At 47.1% G+C, this 21425-nt stretch overlaps 1 protein-coding gene across 1 annotated transcript in view; it reads right to left on the bottom strand.

Moving 5' to 3' along the window:
* The window catches only part of apoltp (apolipoprotein lipid transfer particle homolog), a 293932-nt gene that overhangs the window by 208264 nt on the left and 64243 nt on the right, over positions 1–21425 (bottom strand). Inside the window, exons 9-15 of the mRNA XM_080207085.1 lie at positions 19005–19163; positions 16518–16642; positions 14822–15115; positions 12580–12738; positions 9435–9619; positions 7482–7664; positions 3322–3413 (exon numbers count right to left, since the gene is read on the bottom strand). Coding sequence (XP_080063211.1) covers positions 3322–3413; positions 7482–7664; positions 9435–9619; positions 12580–12738; positions 14822–15115; positions 16518–16642; positions 19005–19163 — 1197 coding nt within the window. The remainder of the gene's footprint in view (positions 1–3321; positions 3414–7481; positions 7665–9434; positions 9620–12579; positions 12739–14821; positions 15116–16517; positions 16643–19004; positions 19164–21425) is intronic.

The following is a 21425-nucleotide window of genomic DNA, read 5'->3' as shown; positions in this document are numbered from 1 at the left end:
ATGCTGCTGCAGTAACAACATGGGCTACAGACAAAGCGGCACTGACAATAAAACAAATTGCTAAAACAAATCCTGCACAAGAAATGTGGCACAAATACATTTCTTAAATGCACAGTATAATCAAATCTGATAGTGGGCCACAAAACCAGAAATTCAGATGGCACCATACCACACAAGTATCATTGGATCATGTAGATCAGTTTGTAGCTCCTAGCATACTCCCTGGTAGATGTAACTGAGTATATAGGTCACTATATACAGGTCACTATATATGCAGGTGCAGCAGGTAGTCAGGAAGGCAAATGGGATGCTGGCCTTCATAGCGAGGGGGATTGAATATAAAAGTAGGGAGGTCTTGCTGCGGCTGTATAGGGCATTGGTGAGGCCGCAGCTGGAGTACTGTGTGCAGTTTTGGGCGCCGTACTTACGCAAGGATATTTTGGCCTTGGAGGGAGTGCAGAGGAGGTTTACTAGGCTGATACCGGAGTTGAGGGGGTTGAGCTATGAGGAGAGGCTGAATAAACTAGGCTTGTACTCGTTAGACTTTAGAAGAATGAGGGGAGATCTCACTGAGACGTATAAGATGATGAATGGGATGGATAGGATAGAGGTGGAGAGACTCTTCCCGCTCAGAAAGGACAGTAGGACGAGGGGGCACAGCCTCAAGATAAAGGGGGGGCGGTTTAGGACGGAGTTGAGGAAGAACTTCTTCACTCAAAGGGTGGTGAATCTCTGGAATTCTCTGCCCGTTGAAGTGGTGGAGGCTGCCTCGCTAAATATTTTTAAGACGCGGGTTGATGGGTTTTTGATGAGAGAGGGGATTAAGGGTTATGGGGAGAGGGCGGGAAAGTGGAACTGAGCAGCGACAGATCAGCCATGATCTTATTGAATGGCGGGGCAGGCTCGAAGGGCAAGATGTCCTACTCCTGCTCCTATTTCTTATGTTCTTATGACTCCTGTGGGTAGCAATCAGTCCAGATACAATCACCATCAGACATACTGGCTGTCCAGCCAACCCAGCTAATCAACCCTCTACAGAGGTGTCACGTGCTGAGAATTCGGATCCAGCTCCCCCCAGTCACTACCACCACCTTGAAGGGACGAACAAAGCACCAATGCCAGTCAGGAGGACTTCACTCCTATTACCTTAACAGTGGAATGCAGCTACCACTTTCTCACTCCATCCTTCCGACCCAGGCCAGGTGAGAACAGTGTCGTGCAGCCGTCCGGGAAACTGGCTGCAGTTGAGCAGGTAAGTTTAAAGGCGTAGCCATGTTGGAGAAGCCTCGGCAGCTGAAGACCCAGCTACCAATCATGGAGTCATAGGATCCCCAACAATGCAGGAGGAGGCCATTTGGCCCATTGAGTCTGCACCGACCACAATCCCACCCAGACCCTGTCCCCAGAACCCGACGCATTTACCCTGCTGGTCCTTCTGATACGAAAGGGCAATTTAGCAAGGCCAATTCACCTAACTTGCACATCTTTGGAGTGTGGGAGGAAACCGCAGCACCCGGAGGAAACCCACGCAGACACGAGGAGAATGTGCAAACTCCACACAGTCAGTGACCCGAGCCGGGAATCGAACCTGGGTCCCTGGCACTGTGAGGCAGCAGTGCTAACCCTTGTGCCGCCGTGCCACCCGTGAGTTTGGAGCAATTAAAATTGGCGAGGCTCAAGAAGTCAACATCGGAGGAACGGCCAGATAACCTGTTTTCCATGGTGCTAGTTAAGCATAAAATGCTCACCGGGGCACGGGGTGTGGGGGTCACGTTGTGCTGGGCTGGGTGGGAGAGGAGATAGTCAGATGTATACAAGGACCAGGGGGTACGGCGGCATGTTGTGATGGGCTGGGCGGGAGAGGGGGTTAGTCAGAGTGTATCAAAGGTACTCAACATGGGTGGTAAATTGAATCACTAAATTTGCCCTTATCCTGTCCTGGGCCAAAAACCTGGAACTTCCTCCCTAACAGCACAGTGGGTGTACCTACACCACACGAACTGCAGAAGTACAGATGGGTTTTTGCAATAATTGACAATGGTTTCATTGTCATCATCAGAGTTATTGGGGGTAATCTTACCAAAAATATTCTAAATACTAAACAGGCGTGAAAATGAGACAGAATCTCGCCCATTTTCTGGACAAGCTCCCAGACGCAATTGTACCATGCTTTGGGAAAAGAAAGAGCCCAAATGGGAATCACTCCAGCATGGGGGGTGGGCATAGCCGATTCACGCCGGGAAGCCGCTGCTGAGCTCTAGGGGGCACCACTGCACATGCACCCCAATCTCCCAGTGCACTGTGTCACCTGTCATGCTCCTCCCTTGGACATCACCCCACTCCCCCCAAGTTGGGATTCGGACCCAGGTCACGAGAGCATTACCCTGGGTCTCTGGCTTGCTAGTCCAGTGACACCACGACGACACCACTGCTTCCACTGCCACCCACAAGTGCCAGTCAGAATGTCACACCTGGCATCCACACAAATCTCTTCTTCTTCTCCTTTTACTACCACTCTGTAGGACCCTACAAAAACTCTGATGGAGGCAAAGCTCCTATTCAATACCTCCCACCAGGTCCCCGTCCTGTAATTCTAATTTAGGAAGTTAGGGGCCAGTGCTGCACTGGGGTCCATGTTACAGTTACAGGTATGTGGGTGAGGGTCAGTCCCGATTCCTTCCTGGACCACCCCAATGAGGGAAATCTCTCCCAGCTCACATGGGCAGCACGGTGGCACAGTGGTTAGCACTGCTGCCTCACAGCGCCAGGGACCCGGGTTCGATTCCAGCCTTGGGTGACTGCCTGTGTGGAGTCTGCACGTTCTCCCCGTGTCTGCATGGGTTTCCTCCTGTTGTCCCACACTCTCAAGATGTACAGCTTAGGTGGATCGGTCATGTTAAGTTACCCTTTAGGGGGATTAGTGGGATAAATATGTAGGGTTGCAGAGATAAGACCTGGGCAAGAGAAAAAGGTGGGTCAGTGGTGACTCGATGGCCTGAATGCCCTCCTTCTGCACTGTACGGACTCTCTGATAATGGATTAAAAGATGGAGAAGCCACGAAGGCAGAATAGGGAACTGTTCATGTGGGATTTGGCTGGGAGGGAAATGGTCCGATGACACTGAGCTCCAGCTCCCCGTTTGAATTTACATCTGGTTGGTGGGCAAAGAACAGGCAGTGACAATCCTCACAGGTTGAAGTGGGGAAGAGGCTGCTAACCACACCATTTTTCTCTTTGCCCCTGTATTAGAAAATATCTGGAGAAGCAGCTATTTTTGAACAACAGTCACAGAGGTGAGTAACTCACACAGAATCAACTTACATTCTTCTTCACTGCAAGTCCTCGCTTCCAATCGATCAAGAGATCCAATCATTTCCTCCTTTCGGCTGGGATTTGTTGTGTAAAGTCTTGAGCTGCAACCGAACCAAACAGACATTAAACTTCGGGAGAGTGTCTGTGGGAGTTTGCGCATTCTCCCCGTGCTTGCGTGGGTTTTCTCCGGGTGCTCCGGTTTCCTCCCACACCCCAAAGATGTGCTATTAGGCTGATTGGCAGGAATAAATTGTCCCTGAATTAGTTTCCCTCAATGTGGATTGCCATAAAACAATAGATAAGGGTCATGGGTGGAGGCGGGGACTGGTGGTGTTAAAATGGCAGCGCGGGCTCGTTGGGTCGAAGGGCCTGTTTCCCGGGCTGTTTTTGTTCTTTGTTCGAAGATTCCCTACAGTGCAGAAGGAGGCCATTTGGCCCATCGAGCCTGCATTGACAACTATCCCACTCAGGTTCTATCCCGCGCACTCACGCCCACAATCCCCCTAAGCCACGCATCTTGGGACACTCAGAGGCAATTTAGCATGGCCAACCTGCCCAACCTGCACATCGTGGCACATGGGAAGAAACCGGAGAACTTGGAGGAAACCCACGCAGACACAGGGAGAACATGCAAAATCCACACAGACAGTGGCCCAAGCTGGGAATCGAACCCAGATCCCTGGCGCTATGAGGCAGCAATGCCACCCCTCCATTTTTCACTGACCTTTGCATGTTACATGACATACAGCGTGTCAACTTATTTACAGCAAACAAAGTTTCCAATGCTGGCCAGTTCTAAAATAATAAAACAATTAAACAAATGTGCTCTCTTTCAAATACTCAATTTAAAATCAGCTCAGAGTGAGCTTTTGTTCAAAGCCTACGATTAGCTGAAAAAAATAACAAAAGCCTTGTTGGAGTGAAACAAAGGATAGATATTTCAGTAAAAACATATTAAGAGGAGTAATTAATATTGGAGTACCTTTAAAATGGGAGGAAAATATTATTGCCCATCCCTAATTGTGTTAGAATGGAGTGGTTTTCTGGGACAGAGAGCATTTAAGAGTCAACCACATTGCTGTGGTTCTGGAGTCACATGTAGACCAGGTAAGGACGGCAGATTTCCTTCCCTAAAGGACATTAGTGAACCAGATGGGTTTTTACGACAATCGACCATGGTTTCATCAGTTTAGTTTTTAAAAAAAGTATCCACTTAAGGGCGGCATGGTCGCACAGTGATTAGTACTGCTACTTCACAGCGCCAGGGACCTGGGTTTGATTCCGGTCTTGGGTTTGCACATTCTCCCCATGTCTGCGTGGGTTTTCTCCGGGTGCTCCGGTTTCCTCCCACACTCCAAAGATGTGTAGCTTAGGTGGATTGACCATGCTAAATTGCCCCATCATGTCCAGAGGTGTGTAGGTTAGATGCATTAACCATAGTAAATTTGTGGGGTTACAGGGATTGAACAGGGGAGAGGCACTGAGTAGGTTTCTCTGTCAGAGAGTTGCTGCAAATTCAATGGGGCGAATGACCTCATGATGCACCATACGGGTGTATGATGTAGGCATCACCGGCTGGGCCAGCATTTATTGCCCCTCTCTAGTTGCCCTTGGAAAGATGGTGGTGAGCTGCCTTCTTGAAGCTCTGCAGTCGATGTGGTGTAGGTACACCCACAGTGCTGTTAGGGAGGGAGTTCCAGGATGTTGACCCAGCGGCAGTGAAGGAATGGTGATACAGGAACAGGAAATCTCACGTCAGTAATAGGGAATCTACTGCAGAAAATTCTAAGGGAGAGAATTAACCTCCAATTGGAAAGGCAGGGCTTAATTAGGGATAGTCAGCCTTGCTTAGTCACGCCTAACGAATTTGATAGAATTTTTCCAGAAAGTGATCAAGTGTGTGGATGGGGCGGCACGGTGGCACAGTGGTTAGCACTACTGCTTCACAGCTCCAGGTACCTGGGTTCGATTCCCGGCTCGGGCCTGGGTGGTTTGCACATTCTCCTCGTGTCTGCGTGGGTTTCCTCCGGGGGCTCCAGTTTCCTCCCACAGTCCAAAGATGTGCGGGTTAGGTTGATTGGCCATGCTAAGAAATTGCCCCTTAGTGTCCAGGGATGCGTAGGTCAGAGGGATTAGCGGGTAAAATATGTAGGGATATGGGGTCGACTCGATGGGCTGAAGGGCCTCATTCTGCACTGTGGGGTTCTATGATTCGATGTTAAGAGTTAACCACGTCGCTGTGGATCTGGAGTCACATGCAGGGCAGGCAAGGCAAGGATGGCAGATTGTGTGGGTATTACCAATATTACTGTGTCCATTGTCGATGCTGCATTAAGTTTCAAACACTATTGAATCTCAGCACAGTGAGTGTTCTGTTCATCTGGGAATGGATGACAGTGTCAGGAAGCTGCAGTAACAGATTGTGCCTTTGATGTGGTTTCTAGTTTGTTGAAACAAGCTGATAAGTTTCAATTGCAAGGATACTGTCACATGCCAGATGCATCTTTCTATCTCAGTATCAGCGATACAAAGAGAGCATAAGAACATAAGAAATAGGAGCAGGAGTAGGCCATCTAGCCCCTCGAGCCTGCCCCGCCATTCAATAAGATCATGGCTGATCTGTCGTGGCTCAGTTCCACATTCCCGCCCTCTCCCCATAACCCTTAATCCCCTTGCCTATCAAAAACCTATCAACCCGCGTCTTAAATATATTTAGCGAGGCAGCCTCCACCACTTCAACGGGCAGAGAATTCCAGAGATTCACCACCCTTGGAGTGAAGAAGTTCCTCCTCAACTCCGTTCTAAACCGCCCCCCCTTTATCTTGAGGCTGTGCCCTCTAGTCCTACTGTCCTTTCTGAGCGGGAAGAGTCTCTCCACCTCTATCCTATCCATCCCATTCATCATCTTATACGTCTCAATCCCATTCATCATCTTATATGTCTCAAAAGAGAGACAAAAGAGATCAAAGAGAGGGTGGCCAGAGGCTCATTGCGCCGCCACTCCCCCAGAATACAAAATATTTTCCATTGATGTTGCGTTGAACCTGAGGACGGGGCATTGAGAATATTGGGTAAGTGGCTACAAGGGGTGGGGTGGGGTTGCACAGGGGTGAGACGATGGTCTTAAAGGAACAAGAAGGATACACTGGGGGGCACAGAGGTGGCATGGATGATCTGAGATGCCTTGGAGGGCACAGAAGGGCATGGGGTGCGCGAGTGGCATGAAAGATTTGAGGGAAAATGGGCATTGGATAGGGATGGATGTGAACTTTAGCTGGGGGGGGGGGGGGGGGGGGGGTCTTCAAACAGTTGAAGAGCCAACATGGGCCTTCTAACCAGCCCACCTCCATCCACACACACACTCCTCCAGCACTGGTTTGCAGCTCACTAACCGCGATGCGAACCTGATGGCGGTGTGAAAAGACAAAAGTGGGATGGAACACGGGTGGGTGCGTGTTTGCGGCCTGCAACAGTGCACATCGGGTTGTCCTGAACCCGGGGGAAGACCCGGTCCATGGAGTCCGAAGTTCAGGATATTGGAACATCTTTGGCGTGTCGGCCAGTTGAGTTCCACTCAGGAAATAATAATTACTGAATTTAAATAAATAAAGATGTCTTGAAACTGTGCAACAGAACTATAATATTCCATAATATCACAGAGGGAGCTACTGCGGTGTCTTGCCCCAGAGTGAAAGATGAGGCCTACTGAATAATATTCACTACTCCGAGATTAAGGATCTTAAATTCCATTCCAATTCTCTTTCCGCACCTCGTGGTGCACTAAGGCAGACTTTCATCTATTCCCATAGCTAGAACAGCTCGCTAGCCTGTCGCCAGAGGCTTATCACTTGAAGGGCACTACTCTACAGCAAGTATGGCTGACCAGGAGTCTCTCCCGCTCTTACTGCCAGCCATTGGCTTGTTGGAAGGATTTGCAAGTTGACACCCGACTTGCTTGACACATTATGAACTTGCTTAGCCATCAAGTCCTGGGGTGGGACTCGAACCCAGAGCTTCTGGCCCAGAGGCAGAGACACTACCAACTGTGCCACAAGACCACCTAGAGATTTGAATACAGAAGCAACATGGTTGATTGAGTGCTTTATATGAAGTAAATAGATTGTGTACATTCTGCAGTGGTTAAAGTCAAATCATCTTCATGTCATCACCTGATATCTATGATCTCCATGGTGTCCTCTGGAGTGTTGAGGAATATTTTCAGGTCTTGCCCTTTCTTCAACTGGATTCCACCATCGAGGCTGGTCAACGTCCTCATTCCTGCCACCCATTCCAGCCCAGCTTTACCAATGGTCCCATCGACTCCCATGTGGATAGACACGTGAATGTGAGCACTGAAAGCAAAAGAGTATGAGTAACTCGTAAGAACACAAGTGGTAGGAGCAGGAGTAGGCCATCTAGCCCCTCAAGCCTGCCCCGCCATTCAATAAGATCATGGCTCATCTGATAGTGGATCAGTTCCACTTGCCCGCCTGCTCTCCACAACCCTTAATTCCCTTATCGATCAGAAATCTATCTACCTGTGACTTAAACACATTTAACAAGGTAGCCTCCACTGCTTCAATGGGCAGAGAATTCCAAAGATTCGCTACCCTCTGGGAGAAGAAGTTCCTCCTCAACTCTGTTCTAAATTGACTCTCCCTTATTTTGAGGCTGTGCCCTCTAGTTCTTGTTTCCATTCTAAGTGGAAATAATCTACCTCTACCCTATCCAGCCCCTTCATTATCTTATATGTCTCTATAAGATCTCCACTCATCCTTCCAAACTCCAACGAGTACAGACCCAATCTTCTCAATCTCTCCTCATAAGCTAACCCCCTCATCTCCGGTATCAGCCTGGTGAACCTTCTCTGCACTCCCTCCAAGGCCAATATATCCTTTCTTAAATAAGGGGACCAAAACTGCACACAATACTCCAGCTGCGGCCTCACCAGTGCCCTGTACGTTGCAGCAAGACCTCCTTACTTTTATACTCCATCCCCCTCGCTATAAAGGTCAGCATCCCATTCGCCTTCTCGATCACCTGCAAACTTGTTAGAATCCTCTCCACTGATCAAACGCCAACAAGAAACATATCAACACTGCATACGTTTTTTGAATGAAAGGTTTTTTTTGTATGAAACTAATATCGTCTAAAGGGAATTCCTTGGTTTAGAAATTACTAAAGGGTGGGTATTTGTTTGAAAATACCTCCTGTTCTATATTAAAAAGGGTGCAGGTTAATTTAAAAGCTGATCACATGATTCTAAAAACCTCTATGGTGGGTGGCACAGTGGTTAGCACTGCTGCCTCACAGCGCCAGGGACCCGGGTTCAATTCCGGTCTTGGGTCACTGTCTTTCACATTCTCCATGCGCCTGTGTGGGTCTCCTCCAGTTCCCCCCACACTCCAAAGATGTGCAGGTTAGCTGTATTGGCCATGCTAAATTGCCCCTTGGAGTCCCAAGATGCGTCGGTTCGTGGGGATTCGCCATGGTAAATCTGTGGGGTTACAGGGATAGGGAAGGGGGGTGGGCCTGGGGAAGATGCCTTGTCAGAGGGTTGGTGCAGACCTGATGAGCTGAGTGGCCTCCTTCTACACTCCAGGGATTCTACCAATTTCTATACAGACAGTAGATGCCAAAAAAATTTTCTGATTTCAAAGAGAAGTTAGATATAGCTCTTGGGGTTCAAGGAATGAAAGAATATGGGGGGGAAGAGGGGAAATCAGGATATTGAATTTGATGATCGGCCATGATCATGATGAATGCTGGAGCAGGCTCGAAGGGCCAAATGGCCAACCCCTGCTTCTAGTCTCTCTGTTTCAATTGGCTCTTGAACAAGGTCAACAGCTGATTTCAAAATGGAGGGCTGCCTTCCAGTTACGGCGCCTGTTTGCCTTCTGTAATATGGCGTGATGACATAATGTCAACTTGGCCTGGGCACCCCAAACTTGACCTAATTGTCGGAGGGCGGCCTGCTTGAGTTGTTGCTGTAAAATCTATCACGTCGCAGTGTTTCTTTTCACACGAATGTTGATGTGAAGCAATTGTGTTTTATTTCACCATTCGGTGAAGCAATATGAATTGTCATGATTGTTGCTAAGTGCTTTCTTTTGTACCCCTACCTTGGTTTGATGAAACCAGTGATGATAAAGTCTGTCCGCTGCTTAAGGTCAACATTGCCTTTGATTTTAATGTTTGTGGCAGCTGATGCATTGACAGCGAGTCTAATAGGCAGGCCGGAAATGGATGAAAATGTCAACTCCTCCGTAGCAAGACTTATCCTTCTGTTATACTGGACTTCCTGACCCTAAACAGAAGCAAACGAGACGAACAGAGAGAGTCACGGGGCAGTGCAGCAGGAAGGAAGTCATTGCCGGCAATTTGGGCTCCCGCGACCTCCAGACAGAGTGGATTTTCACTCCCAGGTCCAGGGAAATGGAGGCAGGAGGAGTGCAGGGGTGAGGAGGGGGGAGGGGAAGAGGAGGGCAGTGCAGGGGCGAGGAGGACAGAGGTGTCGGGGAGGAGGAAGGGGGTGTGTCGGGGCGAGAAGGGGTTAGGGAAGAGGAGGACGGAGGTGTAGGGGAGGAGGAGGGGAGAGGAGCGAGGGGGGGGAAGGGGGTTAAGCTGCATCAGAAGTCGGGTCCGCCACCCTCAGAACAAGTGCAGAGGCAGGCAGGGCAAAAAGCTGCCTCTGTGCACCAGCTCTTTGGTGACATTATTGGAAAGGTTAACAAAGTAAAACATAGCCTTCCAGCCCTCACATCCCCTCGCCACCTCCTACCCCACATGCCCCATGTTCCATCCATGCCAAGTGTTCAATGCAATGCATCATTTTTAAGCTGAATGCCCTGACCCACAATCCTTTGCCGTTAGCCTCTCCATCCCAACTCACCTGTTATCTATCATGGGCAAACCTCAGAAGCCTACTGACAAAGTTGAGTGTCTACTGATGATGTCGCTATTTAAAAAAGATTTACTGATTTTAAAAAAAATTCAATACATACTAATTCCTTCAACTAATCCTTTCCAGAAACAAACACTTCTGTTCTATAACCACCTGGAGCAGTCAAACGAACTCACTTAATGGGCACCCTACTGTAATAATGTTAGGTTGTAAAATTAGACACGCTGTATAAATCCTATAAGGGAGGCCCTCAGGCTTATGTCAACATACAGAGTGAAGAATCAAGAACTGATTTTTTTTTTGAGTCCATCAGAATTAAATCCCTTAACAACTTTGACACTTCCAGTGAGCTTTGTCAGTTCTTTGACAGTTTGGACTGTTCCAAAATTTTACTGAACACATATTCCCATCTACTTTTAACAATCCCAAGGGACACCTGACCTTGGTGCCTATCTATCCGAAAGGGTACTCTGGTTCCAAATGATTCCACAAGGTTGGGGTCCATTCCTATCAGGTCTAATCCGCACTCTTCAGGTTTCAATCACCAAAATCAGAGTGGGGGAGTGGTGCGCTGATTAAGACAGACATCTGCCTCCGTGAACCATCACAGAAGTTGATCAAGGACTGTTTCACCACAATAAGTGTTTAAAAGACAATCTAGAATTGCAAATGATATATGAATAAAATGGTAGGTTTTGTATATCCCAGTCTGACAAACTATCCAAAAATGTATCATATTTAAGAGCTTGATCACCTTTTTCCCATCAGATCTGTCTCTCCAAAAAAATCCTCAAGTGGGAAACACATTTTGGGCGGGTTTTTCCGATCTTGTCTGTGGTCACTCAGCTGCAAGTGGGAACGGAGAATTTGGAGTTCCGGCTAAAACTCCGTTCACTTTCAGCCGCACCGGAGAATCCCAGCCACAAACAAGGATGGAGACTTTCGGCGCCTGTGTTTGACACGACCCAGGGAATAATTTCAAGGAATCACTATGACAGGAATTTTCCAAAATGGCACAAGGCGGGAACCAAATTGCAATCATTCTCCAAAACAACCTGTTTGTGGGAATGGTGTAATTAGATTACACTGGCGTTTATAACCCACCCCGAATAATTTTCCTTCTCCTATTCCTGTGAAAATAACGGAGGCTGCCTTCACACGAGGGGCTTCCAGAATCGTACCTCAGCCAGAGATGCGGTTCCTGGTTGTGTCTCACACTGGGTTTCTGCTCAACTTCTGCCAACTGAGTGCACACCCGAGAAGAATAAATATATTTGTTACTACTCTTGGGAAAAGCATTGATTCCGATGGCCAAATACAGGCATTAACTAATCTATTTAGCACGATGGCACAGTGGTTAGCACTACTGCCTTACACTGCCAGAGACCCAGATTCAATTCCTTCCTTGGGTCACTAGCTGTGTTGAGTTTGCACATTCACCCTGTGCCTGCATGGGTTTCCTCCAGGTGCTCTGGTTTCCTCCCACAGTCCGAAAGACGTGCCAGTTAGATGAATTGGCCGTGCTAAAGTCTGTGTACCCAAACAGGCGCCTACCATTTTATTCAAATGTCATTTGCAATTATAGATTGTCTTTGAAACACTTATTGTGGTTAAACAGACTTTGATCAACTTCTGCGATGGTTCACGGAGGCAGATGCAGCAGCCTCCCCTCTGCCCCACCCCACTGTGATTTTGGTGATTGAAACCTGAAGAGCGCGGATTAGACCTGATGGGAATGGGCCCCAACCTTGTGGAATCATTTAGAACCGGAGCACCCTTTCGGATAGTTAGGCACCAAGGTCAGGTGTCCTTTAGGATTGATAAAAGTAAATGGTAATATGCGTTCAGTAAAATTTTGGAACTGCCCAAACTGTCAAAGAACTGACAAAGTTCACTGGAAGTGTCAAAATTGACAAGGAATTTAAATCTGATGGACTCAAAAAAAATCAGTTCTTGATTCTTCAGTCTGTATGTTGATATAAGCCTGAGGGCCTCCCTTATAGGATTTATACAGTGTGTCTAATTTTACAACCTAACATTATTACAGTAGGGTGCCCATTAAGTGAGTTTGTTTGACAGCTCCAGGTGGTTATAGAACAGAAATATTTGTTTATATAAAAGATTAGTTGAAGGAATTACTATGTATTGAACTTTTTTTAAAATCAGTAAATTTTTTTTAATAGTGATATCATCAGTAGACACTCAACTTTGTGGCGACAAGGAGATTTTCACAGTAACTTCATTGCAGTGTTAAATTCAGCCTACTTGTGATGCTGATAAATAAACTTAACCTTATTAAAAATTGCCGAAATGTTGGCTTTCAGTGCCGTTGGTACTGACCAGAAAGGTGAAATTTCCTGTACCTTGAGCAGTTTAATTGCAATCTCTGCCATGTCCAGGGAGTATTTCTTTATCTGGGTCCTCACGTTACTGCAGTCTATGAAACTCAGCTCGTTGCCAAATATCTTCACGTCCAGGCCACAGGTCAGCTTCTTTTTCTTCTTTGCCATCCTTTTAGCGAACTAAATCAGTAAAACAAGATAAAGATCTCGGTGGAGCACAAGTTTGAGAAGAACAACTTAGGGGGAATAGCACAAACTACGTGTACATCATTGTAATCACAGAGGTTTCAGATCGACTCAAGTTCACCTCATTGTTTACGATTTATACAGACGATTTGGGGACCAGGTCCAGTGTGTCAAAGTTCACAGATGACACAAAGATAAGGTGGTAGAGCAAAGTGTGCAGAGGACACTGAAAGTCAGCAGAGGGATATAGATAGACTAAGGGATATACTGAGTGGGCAGATGGTGTGCAATGTTGGTATATGTGAGGTCATCCATTCTGGTAGGAATAACAGCAAAATGGGCTATTATTTAAATGGTAAAAAGTTGCAGCATGCTTCTGTGCAGAGGGACCTGGGTGTCCTTGTGCACAAATAGCAAAAAGTTGGTTTGTAGATGCAGCAGGTAATTAAGGTGGAAAACGGAATTTTGTCCTTCATTGCTAGAGGGATGGAGATTAAAAACAGGCAGTTTATGTCGCAGTTGTATAAGGTGCTGGTGAGGCCACACCTGGAGTACTGCGTACTGTTTTGGTCTCCTTACTTAAGAAAGGATGTCGAGCCCATGTTTCGTGTCCAGTTTCAGAGCTCTGAAGAAGAGTCATCCAGACTCGAATTGTTGGCTCGATTCCCTCTCCGCAGATGCTGTCAGATCTGTTGAGATTTTCCAGCATTTTTCCGTTTTTGTTTCAGCATCCGCAATATTTTGCATTTATCTTGAGAAAGGATATCCTGGCACTGGAGGGGGTGCAGAAGAGATTCACTAGGTTGATTCTGGAGTTGAGAGGGTTGGCTGATGAGGAGAGACTGAGTTGACTGGGACTATACTCATTGGAATTCAGAAGGGTGAGGGGAGATCTTATAGAAACAGATAAGATTATGAAGGGAATAGATAAGATAGAAGCACAGAAGTTGTTTCCGCTGGCGCGTGGAACCAGAATTAGGGAGCATAGCCTCGAAATAACGGGGAGTAGATTTAGGAATGAGTTGAGGAGAAAATTCTTCACACAAAGGGTTGTGAATCTGTGGAATTCCCTGCCCAGTTAAGGCTGCCTCATTGAATGTTTTTAAGGCAAGGATAGATAAATTTTTGAACAGTAAAGGAATTAAGGGTTATGATGAGTGGGCGGGTAAGTGGAGCTGAGTCCACGAAAAGATCAGCCATGGTCTTATTGAATGGCAGAGCAGGCTCGAGGGGCCAGACGGCCTACTCCTGCTCCTAGTTCTTATAGCACAGTCTAAACCACAATCCAAACTGCTCAGAAATCCAAACACAGGTGACCACTCTCAGAATATGGAAAAAGGATGTTACGATTGGAGTTAAAGAGGGAATTCTGAGAGGTGCACAATTCTTCTGGAAGTGATTGTCCTCTGTAAACATGACTTGTTTCCCGAAATGGTTTGGGAACATACCTCACTGGACATTGTTGGGATGGGAATGGGGAGAATTGAGGTATGATCTCTTTAATTTCTTGGGTCAGCAGACACTAATCCATGGGTAGGGTGGCACAGTGGTTCGCATTGCTGCCTCTCAGCGCCAGGGACCCGGGTTCGATTCCCGGCGTCAGGCCTGGGCAAGATGCTCTTTGGGAAAGTCTGTGCAGACTCGATGGGACGAATGGCCTCCTTCTGCGCTGTCGGGATTTTACGATACAATGTGTAGGGCAAACTTTCTAGTGTGGGGTTTGAAAGAAATAGTACTGAAAGTCTGGTTTGTTCTGGGCAGTGACATTTTTAGCCTAATATAAAACCATGGGAGGAATTTTACAGCCTCGCTCGGGCGAGACTGAAAATTCCCGCCCAAGATCCACGGACATTCCCATTGTCTGCCCCTCGCCCACTCAGTTTCCCGTCGTGGGCACGGCGGTAGAACTTTGGCACGTAAGTTTGGTAAAACCTCTGCCAAATGACATCTGAATGTGAGTATAAGCCTCTCTAGTGATTCAATTTATTTTTGCCCAAGATTCCCAGTTTGGATCAGTTCAGACTTTATTTGCATCAGTTGCCTCTTTGAGTTGGCATTTTGAGGAGCGCGTCCTTACCTGGGCCTCGATTTCGGACATCCGGCGACGGTCCGCATCGTGACAGCTTTGGTTTGCCTTCTGAAGCCTGGGTCTCTCCACCTGCTGCTTGGATGGTGTAAGCTTGCTGACCGCGTGCCTCCGCAAGGCTCCCTTCTTACCCACAGCCTGAACGGAGGATTTTGATGGGTTTCTCATCCTCCACCTTTTGCCCGGACTCTTCCCCGCGTTCTTGGGACTGTCCGTAAAAGGAGTTTGTTTGTGACCGAGTATTTTCTGGATCACGTGCTCTGCGTTTTCCACTCGAATGCCAACCTGCACAAACAGGGGACCGGAGAACGGTAAATTGTGACGCGAAACTGATGCGAAACTCCTTTGTCTTTCACTGTAAAAATAATCACCATTCTAAGAGGTAAAAAGGTAAAGTCGCCATAGTCCCGAGGTGACCTTAGGCTTGTGTCATGGTGTTGTCAGTTACTCTGGCTCGCTATTCCTTCTTCCAAGACACTTACAAAAACAGTGGAAGGCACCAACAGAGACGGTAATAAACACTACTGAATTGAATCAATTGTTCAATATACGAGGATTGAAACCCTTTTCTGACAGAGTTGGTTAACTAACTTGGTCACTTGGTTTGCAGTGGGAAAAATTGCCCTCAAGTCTGTCCACAGTGGGTTGGAATTCTCCAGTCATTCGCACCTCGTTGCCAGCGAGGATGGAGAATTTGGTGCTCAGCCAAATCTCCGTTCGCTGCAGCGGGACCGGAGAATCCCAGCCATGTTGGAGAATCCGTCCCAACGGATGGGATTTTCCAGCCCTTCCTGCTGGCGGGATTTTCCAGTCCTGCCAGACACACAAAACGCCGCAGACATCCGTGGGACTGGAAGATCCCACCAGTGGCCAATGGCCAGCTGTCAAAAAACATTGGAGGGGGAGGAGGGGTTAAAGTTGAAGTTTATTCATTAGCATCACAAGTAAGCTTACTGTACTGGAGCACCCGGAGGTTGGTGGCACAGTGGTTAGCACTGCTGCCCCTCAGCGCCAGGGACCCGGGTTCGATTCCCAGCTTGGGTCTCCCCAGGTTGGCGTGGATTTCCTTCGGTTGCTCCGATTTCCTCCCACAGTCCGAAAGACGTGCTGGTTAGGGTGCATTGGCCATGCTGAATTCTCCCTCAGTGTACCCAAACAGGTGCCGGAGTGCACCAGGCAACTCGGGGATTTTCACAGTAACTTTATTGCAGTAAACCTACTTGTGACACGAATAAACAAACTTCTGAAACACTCACAGACACAGGGAGAACGTGCAAACTCCACACACTCAGTGACCCAAGCCGGGAATTGAACCCATGTCCCTGGCACTGCGAGGCTGCAGTGTTAACCACTGTGCCACCATGCCGGGTTGGGTTGGAAAATGCAATTCTGATGTCTACAAAAATGGATACTTTAACAGCAAAACGAAACAAATTCTGGATAACCTTCTCAGGGAGCTGCGTTGATGTAACTCACACTCATCTGGCTGAGAAAGGTTTGTGAAGTTCAAACAAAATCTGAGCGATTAATGAGGGAATTGTTCCCTTGAACACTCGATGCCAAATTTATTGCAAATTGTGATGCTAATGAGGACCAGGCTGAACCATCTTTGGAGTAGCGACAAAAACAAACTGAACATCAAGCAATCTTTAAAGCAAAACGTTCCATTTGATCAAACGTAACCTGCCTCAAGTAGATTAACGGCGTAGCCCATCACGTAGACGGTCAGATTTGCCATTGCGGAGCGTGGTAAGAAGGACCTGGGGGAGAAAACGAGGGCTGCCTCTGCATTTGCCCCGACTGAAAACGGTTCTGTAACAAATAAACGCAACAAGAATCTCAGACCACGGCCAGTCAAAAGCATTTTTGGCTGATTCGAATATTTTTAACGACTTATTTCACATCATTAACTGCACAAATACGGTAAATGTTTACCGCAGCTCTGTCCAAGAAATTGAGCAAAACACAACGCCAGGAATTTCCTCGGGCCCTCTCCAGGTCCATTACTGTAATGTTACTGGAAACTCCTGTTTATTATCTACGGTGCCATGGCAACGAACTAGAAGATGCCCTGAGGAGGCGCCCAGTGAGTCACATAGATATAGAACATAGACATAGAATCCTTGTACTCAAGGAGGAGGCCATTCGGCCCATCAATCCTTCACTGACAACAATCCCACCCTATCCCCGTAACCCCATATATTTACCCTGTCATGGTCAATTTAGCATGGCTAATCAACCTAACCCACACGTCTTTTGGACGAACCCAGAGCATCCGGGGGGAAACCCACGCAGATATGGGAAGAACATGCAAAGTCCACACAGTGACCCAAGCCGGGAATGAGTGCCTGGAACTACTGTGCCACCGTGCCGTCACAGCCAAGAAAGAATGGTGTTATTGAGGGGGTGTTTAGCCAAATAAACAATGCTAAATGTGTGTTACAACAAAGTTGGCGCAGTGGCAGAGTGGTTAGCACTGCTGCCTCACAGCGCCAGGGACTCGGGTTCAATTTCAGCGTTGGGCGAGTGGAGTTTGCACATTCTCCCCGTGTCTGCATGGGTTTCCTCCCACTCCGCAAAGATGTGAGGGTTAGGTGGACTGGCCGTGCTAAATTGCCCCTTAGTTCCCAAGGTGTGTAGATTCAGTGGAGTAAATGTGCTGGGGTTATCGGGATAGGGCGAGGGGGAGAGAGAGAGAGCCTGGGTGGGATAGTCTTCCAGAGAGCTGTTGCAGATTCAATGGACTGAATGGCCTCTTACTGCACTGTAGGGAGTCTATGGTTTTGTGAAATATCACAAGTTGTTCGAGGTATCTGCATTATCAATCATATGAATGGTGACAATCATACTCTTTCCTGTTTTTATATTTTGCAACTTGCTCTACTCTATAACCTACAATCTTAGGCATTTACAGTAATGGGCACTTTTAATGTGTTGAATTCAGACAACAATTTGGTCACATCTCAAGCATATTGGTACCAATTCTTCTTCACAATGGTGGGATGAAGACTTGGTAATGGAACTGCATTGACTGTGTTCCAATTGTATGATGTTATGACCTTGTTCCTCCCATTAAAAGAATGATTTCCATCAAAAACAATGGGTGATAAATGCCAACTCTGCGATCCAGTGGAACTTGTACACATGGACGCAAGGATTCAGGAGCCAGAACCTCCCATGCACAGCTATCACTTACTTATTTTCTGTCCAGTTTCTCTATCTTCTACCCATCCTCCCTTGAAGAAACAGCTCACACTGCTTTCAGGTGTAGGGGCAACATTTTAGTGACATGCCTCGACCACCATTCTGGATTGAGTCCCACACAACATAGGAGGGGGCCATCTGGCCCATTGCACTGGGCTTTTGGAAGAGTTGGTCAATTGCAAGAGTTTGTCAAACCCCATTTCCAAGTGGGGAACCAAATAACAGTCACCCACTCCTGGAATTGTTTGATTGACAGGCTTTGAAATACAAAACAAACCCTCTGTTCTTTCAATTCCAATAGTTTATTTATTTATATCACAAGTTGGCTTGCATTAACACTGCAATGAAGTGAAAATCCCCCAAGTCGCCACAGTCTGGTGCTTGTTCGGGTACACTGAGGGAGAATTTTGCATGGCCAATGCACCTGACCAGCGTGTTTTCAGACTGTAGGAGGAAACCGGAGCACCCGGAGGAAACCCACGCAGACATGGGGAGACCGTGCAGACTCAGCACAGACATTGACCCAAGCTGGGAACCAAATCGGCAGACCTGGCAACTGTGAAGCAGCAGTACTAATCACCGTGCCATCATTGTAAGTTGACAAATACATTGACCAGCAGCGTTAGGATGCATTCGAAAAGTTTGTAGCCACATATCAGGCTGATTCCACTAAGATCTCATATACCAGTTTTGTCAGATGGTTGCCCAAATAAGGAGGATCAAACCACTCTTATTTATTAAGCGGTTGTTGTAATTTTTAAATGTACCCCGAAGCAATTTTTAAAGCTCTCATTTGACCATGAATGCAGAAAGACATTTCTCTGGTTTAAAAAATTGCAAGGTGCAAATATCTGTTTCTTTTGCCATTGGTTTTGTGAACTCTACACGTACATACAACAGTGAGTCAGCATTAGCAGAAGTTCCCTCGATTATACTTGATGTACTCGGATCAAACACATTAGCGCAGTACCTGGCTGAAAGGTGGCGTCCATATATGACGAATATTTCCAGTGTTCTAGGTCAAAATCCTTGCTGACAATGGAATTGGGAAGAGATTCCTTAATCTGCTGTTTGAGGGGGTCATTAGTTTCCATGAGCTGGGACAGATGGCTCCACACGAACGAGCCCACTGCAAAGACAAATTTAGTTGTGAAAGTGATTCACATTTTAACACACTATCCGCAACGCAATTCTGAAAGCCAATGAGTTTATTTATTAGTGTCACAATTAGGCTGACTGCAATGAAGTTACTGTGAAAATCCCCTAGTTGCCTCCTGTTCAGGTACACTAAGGCGCAATTTAATGGCCAACGGACCTAACCTGCATATCTTTGGACTCTGGGAGGAAAGTGGAGCACCTGGAGGAAACCCACGCAGACACAGGGAGGACGTGCACACAGAACCAAGCCAGGAATTGAACCTGAGTTCCTGGCGCTGTGAGGCAGCAGTACTAACCACAACGCCACCGCAAATCTATTTTTGTTCCAGGGTTGTTTCTTCCAATCGGCTAACCTTCCTAAAAATCAGATTTGGCAACTGAACTATTTCTGAATGAATCGAAAGCACTTCTCATTTAACAAACGGTGATAACTTTTTAACAACGTTGAAATAAATGGCCATTGAAAATTAATGCTGAAAATTATCGTTTGTTCTGAATAACTAACTGATTCTGCAGAAAATAAATTTGAGTTCAGTGTCGGGTGGGTCAGATTGTTGCTGGGTAAATGAAACATATTATGAAGCATTTCCATTCGCACATTACTCAATCACAACCTTTATTGTATTCTTCCAACAATAGGTCCTGATGGTAACTTCCCTCTGCCAAGTCTCAGATGACGGGGAACAGTTTAGAACGCAAGAACTAGGAGCAGGAGTCGGCCATCTGGCCCCTCGAGCCTGCTCCGTCATTCAATAAGATCATGGCTGATCTTTTCATGGACTCAGCTCCACTTACCCGCCCACTCACCACAACCCTTAATTCCTTTGCTGCTCAAAAATTTATCTATCCTTGCCAGAAAAACATTCAACGAGGTAGCCTCAACTGGGCAGGGTATTCCACAGATTCACAACCCTTTGTGTGAAGAAGTTCCTCCTCAACTCAGTCCTAAATCTGCTTCCCCTTATTTTGAGGCCATGCCTCCTAATTCTAGTTTCATCCGCCAGTGGAAACAACTTCCCTGTTTCTATATTATCTATTCCCTTCATAATCTTGTATGTTTCTATCAGATCTCCCTTTCTTCTGAATTCCAATGAGTATAGCCCCACTCTACTCAGTCTCTCCTCATAACGATGAGAGGTGACCTGACAGAGATATATAAGATGTTGAGAGGTATGGATAGGGTGGATTCTCAGAGGCTATTTCCCAGGGCTGAAATGGTTGCTACGAGAGGACACAGGTTTAAGGTGCTGGGGAGTAGGTACAGGGGAGATATCTTGGGTAAGTTTTACACTCAGAGGGTGGTGGGTGAGTGGGATGGGCTGCTGTCGGTGCTGGTAGAGGCAAATTCGATAGGGTCTTTCAAGAGACTTCTGGATGAGTACATGGGACTTAACAGAATTGAGGGTTAAAGATAAGCCGAGGAGGTATGGATATCATCGGTGCAACTTGTGGGCCGAAGGGCCTGTTTGTGCTGTAGTTTTTCTATGTTCTATAAGCCAACCTGCTCAACTTAGAATCAGCCTGGCGAATCACCTCTGTACCCCCCTCCAGTGCCACTATATGCTTTCTCAAGTAAGGAGACCAAAACTGTACACAACACTCCAGATGTAGCCTCACCAGGACTTTATACACCCAAGACAGAGGGGAACGCAACCAGTCCTAAAATCTATCTGATAACTATTCTAAACTGTCAGTGGCAAGGGCACCATGCCCAAGCCAGTAGGGTCCACTTTAAATATGCAACTTGGGCTCTCATGAACTCAGCAAGGTCCAATCTGCCATTTTAACCCAGGATCCAAACAGCGGGGCAGACCTAAAGGCAAAATATTGCGGGTGCTAAAATTGGGGACAAATGCTGGAAAATCCCAGCAGGTCTGATCCAGCGTTGGTGGAGAAAAAAACAAAGCCAATGTTTTGAGTCTGGACGAACCTTTGTCAGAGCTGGGCAGGCATGGCTGGTTAACTTGGCCAAACACCAGCTAGGGGCAGGAGTGGTTCCCTGCCCTGGGTTCCCCACCCGGAACATTCTGATGGGACTAGGAGCAGAGAAAACTGATCCGAAACATTCCAGGAGCTGGCCTCCTGTTACCATTAGTCCTGCTTCTGGTCACCAGCCGGGCCGAGATTCGCAGGGATCAGGAGGGAATGCAATCTTACTGGAAGAATGGCACTGGGAGGTGTGACATTCCTGGGCCTCGGCATGCCTCAGGTCACTTCATCTGTCCGTGTCCCC

This window comes from Carcharhinus amblyrhynchos, chromosome 18 (genome assembly GCF_965287045.1).
Source record: "Carcharhinus amblyrhynchos chromosome 18, sCarAmb.v2.hapA, whole genome shotgun sequence".
NCBI classification, from domain to species: domain Eukaryota; kingdom Metazoa; phylum Chordata; class Chondrichthyes; order Carcharhiniformes; family Carcharhinidae; genus Carcharhinus; species Carcharhinus amblyrhynchos.
Note: the sequence above shows the minus strand (reverse complement) of the source record. Positions and strands in the feature narration are given on the sequence as shown.